The sequence below is a fragment of the Octodon degus genome, unplaced genomic scaffold, assembly GCF_000260255.1.
Source record: "Octodon degus isolate 3935 unplaced genomic scaffold, OctDeg1.0 scaffold00064, whole genome shotgun sequence".
NCBI lineage: Eukaryota > Metazoa > Chordata > Mammalia > Rodentia > Octodontidae > Octodon > Octodon degus.
In genome coordinates this window covers 1,921,420-1,925,683 of record NW_004524640.1, presented here as the reverse complement: position 1 = coordinate 1,925,683, position 4,264 = coordinate 1,921,420, and the positions used below count along the sequence as shown (strand labels likewise).

The following is a 4,264-nucleotide window of genomic DNA, read 5'->3' as shown; positions in this document are numbered from 1 at the left end:
GAAAACAGGAGGATCACTAGGAGTCTGATCTGCATAGTGAGACCCTGTACCAAATACATAAAAGTGAAAAAAAAATAACATTAAAATCATGGGATGAATGCAGTAGGTATTTCAATTCTTACGACATACTTGTCTATGATTGTAGCTCTAGGAGCCAATTTACAAATGAAATACCTGATTTGAAGTTCCCTTATGTGAGGCTTCTCAAACATTAAGATATGCTACCTTTCGGAGAGTAACTATTCAGTGTTTCAAAAAATGATCGTAGACTGAATGAATGAGTAAACCAATGAATGATATGCTTTGCATTTCAATCTCTAAGACTGAAAAAGGGTTTTAAATATTTTTCGTTCTGCAGGTCATGAGCTTCTAGCATTCTAAACCAATTCATTTTATGTATTCTCAAAATGGAGTTGTACCCAATCATTTTGTCTAGGACTCCTGCAGTTACTGTGTCACTAGAGAGACTGATACACTCCCTGATTTCCATTTCCACAGGTGCACACCATGATAATATTTCATTGAGATAAAGAGCACATTACCGTATGTCCTCCTTGCTAGAACCCTGCTCCAGGTCCTATCGCTGCATCTGCTTTAAGCCTCCAGGAGAGGGCAATGGGAAAGAATAGGGACCTACTTTTCATTGAGGAACTTGAGACTGCACATGTTGTTTCTATTTACTGTTAGCCAGTTTGGGGCTGGGGAGATGGCTCAGTGGAATAAGTGCTTCCTTGGCAAGTGCAAGGGCCTGAGTTCAATCCCAGGTTCCGAAAAAAAAAAAAAAAAAAAAAAACCATGATGAATACTAGGGCCGGGGAGGCGGCTAAGTAGACTAAGTACTTCTCTGGCAAATGCAAAGGTCTGAGTTCAATCCCTCATTCTGAAACAAACAAATACTGTCAGCCAGTTCACTCCCTGAACATATTAATACTGGGAAAGTGTATGCAGAGACACTGTCATTAGCTGTGCTGCCTTGAGACGCTTAATACAGAAGCAGAGAATGGCAATTGGAGAGACAGCTAGCAGCTTACAAGGCCCAACTTTTGGGTTACACACATTGATATTCCTGTCCTCACACAGAGAGTGCCCTCCTACCACAGGAGCCAGGCAGTGTCTAGGCATTTATTGTGCACAGCCGAGACATCTGGACCCCTGGCAATGCTCAGCCTCCCATCCTCACCTGTGTGCATCTCTCTTTTCTGCTCCCCTGTGAGTAAAAGATAAGGTACATGTCTCTCCACACCTGGTCCCTAGACGAGTGTGATCTACGTGAGGTGAGTGTAAGAGGGAAGGAAACGTATCGTGGTCTCTGAGCTGCTCTAATGAGATTGCTGCTCCAGCTGTGGAGGACTTTCTTAGGATCACCTACCTTGGAAATGATGTACGGCTAACACACTTGAGAACTCTCTGCCCACTGTCAGCCATAGAACCTGGCTTTACCTTCTGCAAAGTTCCTCCCTGCTTGCTTTCACCTGACTACATCTAAAATGGGCAATAGACACTATGGCTTAATCTTTTGGCATCTTTGCCCAAGTCCAGAGACTATTTTCTCCTGATTTAGTTTTATAACTTCATAAATTATATGTCAAACATTATAGAAGTTTTCAGACCATTGACACAGTTTTATTCACAGTTCCTTCAATAACTTCATGAATACGTTTCTGGTCCATATGTTCAGTCAGTTTGAGCTGGGACTCAGCAAATGGTATCATCAAGACAGATTTTATGTTTGTTTCACCATTCATTCATTCATTCATTCATTCATTCATTCATTCATGCATTCAGTCATTCATTCTTTTCTTATTTAAAATAATCCACAAGTTTTGCCATGCTAACAGCATTTCGATTAAAAGTTATATTTCTATGAAATTGAAGGTGGCTTTATGCATTTTTTGTGTGATAATAAAAATTATATCTTTCTCATGCTCCTCGGAAGCTTAAACAGATGTTTGCTTCTTTGTTTGTTTTGGGGGTGTGTACAGAGGAGGAGGAAGAAGAAGATGAAGATGATAACATGTCAACCGTAATGAGGCTCAGAACTAAAATGCCGTGGAAAACCTGTTGGTGGTACCTTACTTCTGGAGGATTCTTCTTGCTCTTCCTGATGATTTTCTCTAAGCTTTTGAAACACTCAGTTATTGTAGCCATAGACTATTGGCTGGCCACGTGGACATCAGAGTACAGTATAAACAGTACTGGAAAAACTGACCAGGTACCATGGTTAAAGTTCTGTTTTTAAGGGCCAGCCAGATAGCTCAATGGACTAAAGCATGTGCTTAGATAGATGCAGGGGCCAGGATTTGATCCTCCAGTGTGCTGTGCTGGCCCCACCCCTGGGGCGCACTGAGACTGTGATTGAGAGTGGGTGTGGTGGTGCGCACCTGTAATCCCAGCGCTTGGGAGGCTGAAGACAGGAGGATCACTGTGAATCTGATTTGTGTAGTGAGACCCTGTAGGCCCTGTACTAAATACATTAAGAAAAAGAGAATATTAAAGTTCTGTTTTTAACTCATCAAGGAATTACTTAGATGAACAGTGACACCATCTTATTTAGTTAGGTAATACAAGCTCCAATATCCAAGGATGGTGATTCAATAATTTAGCAATAAGTAGAAGTACAAACTGCCAGTAACATAAGAAATGACATCTATTATTATTACTTGTATTTTGAAAGTTTATTGTAAGAAACATTTAAAGATGCTATTTTTATTTGAATTCAGGAGAGCACCAGACCCAGACTTTTTTATGAATCTTATATATGCTTTACACATGCATGCAAGCACTTTTTGGAGGTTTAATTAAACCCCACTGCTGGGGTTTAATTTTTAATGCCCTATGATGAGCGTATCAGCTGGTCATTCTGTGATGGGGGTGAGGGGAGAATATATTCTATAAGGTAAAAAATCAAAAATTTGCCCAAACCTTAAAACAAGCTTTATCCCTTGTCCTTCATCTCCTGGGCAAATTGTGAAGGGGAATGCTGGAGGCTGGCAAGAGCTGGCCTGTGGGATCATATGGGGATTCTTCTCTTTGTCTCCAAAGCCACATGCTCCCTCCTATCCAAATGCATGCAGGATAAGAAAATAAGGGCCGTGGGAGGGGAGGGGCGGGTGGAGGGGGGCTGGGAAGAAAAAAAAAAGAATATCAATAAGCTTGTCTTAACAGGATGTTCAGTTTTCTAATAAAAACCATTGTTCATGTACTGCAAACTTTTCCTGTCGTTTGCTCTGTAGACCTTCTATGTGGCTGGATTCAGCATCCTCTGTGGAGCAGGTATTTTCCTTTGTCTTGTCACCTCTCTCACTGTAGAATGGATGGGTCTCACAGCCGCCAAAAATCTCCACCACAATCTTCTCAACAAGATCATTCTTGGACCAATAAGGTAGGAATAGTAGTTTGTTTGTTTTTTTCTCCCACACACAAAATCATAAAAACATGTATTTTAAAATATAACTAAACTGTGAGAGTTTAAAATGTTCCTTCAGTCCTTGGGCACATTGACAGGGAAGACCTCTTGTTTCTGTGACTCGAGATGAGCCTTAGGTGTGCTCAGATTGCCGACAGTTTAATGTTACCGTGCACTTCAATCTGTTCCTTGCTTAGGTTCTTCGATACCACACCTCTAGGACTGATTCTCAACCGTTTTTCAGCTGATACTAATATCATTGACCAGGTGAGTTCCACAGTTACTTCCAAGATCAAAAAATACATTTCCCAGTATAAGACGAACCACATCTTAAGATAAATCCAAAATGTAAAAGATAATCAATCAAATTAAATCATTCAAAAGAATAAACCACCAATTATTAAAAAAATCAACTGTCTTCTAGTAGAAGGGTAGCTAAATAAGATTTTTAAGTGCTATGCAGCCATAAAAAGACATATATATATATATACACACACACACACACAAGGAAATATTTATATTTCTTTCATATTTTTCAGTCAATGAAATAAGCAATGGATAGCTAAGAATTCTAGTATAATGCCACTTATATAATGCCAAGATAAATAGGTGTATGAATAATTGATGGCATGCCATTGGATAAATATACTGAACTATAGGAAGTGAGTCAAGGATTTCTTACAGTGAAGAATTTGAATGCTATGTTTGTGAGCAATGTTACATTGGAGCTGAAATCCATTTTATTCCCAAATCCCGCTAACAGCACATTCCTCCGACTCTGGAATCCCTGACTCGCTCCACGCTGCTCTGCCTGTCTGCCATCGGAATGATCTCTTACGCCACTCCTGTGTTCTTGGT

The 4,264-nt window shown here is 40.1% G+C and overlaps 1 protein-coding gene across 1 annotated transcript in view; it reads left to right on the top strand.

Annotated features, from left to right (window-relative positions):
• The window catches only part of Abcc9 (ATP binding cassette subfamily C member 9), a 154,042-nt gene that overhangs the window by 100,773 nt on the left and 49,005 nt on the right, over positions 1 to 4,264 (top strand). Inside the window, exons 25-28 of the mRNA XM_004634654.2 lie at positions 1,983 to 2,212; positions 3,234 to 3,382; positions 3,604 to 3,673; positions 4,170 to 4,262. Coding sequence (XP_004634711.1) covers positions 1,983 to 2,212; positions 3,234 to 3,382; positions 3,604 to 3,673; positions 4,170 to 4,262 — 542 coding nt within the window. The remainder of the gene's footprint in view (positions 1 to 1,982; positions 2,213 to 3,233; positions 3,383 to 3,603; positions 3,674 to 4,169; positions 4,263 to 4,264) is intronic.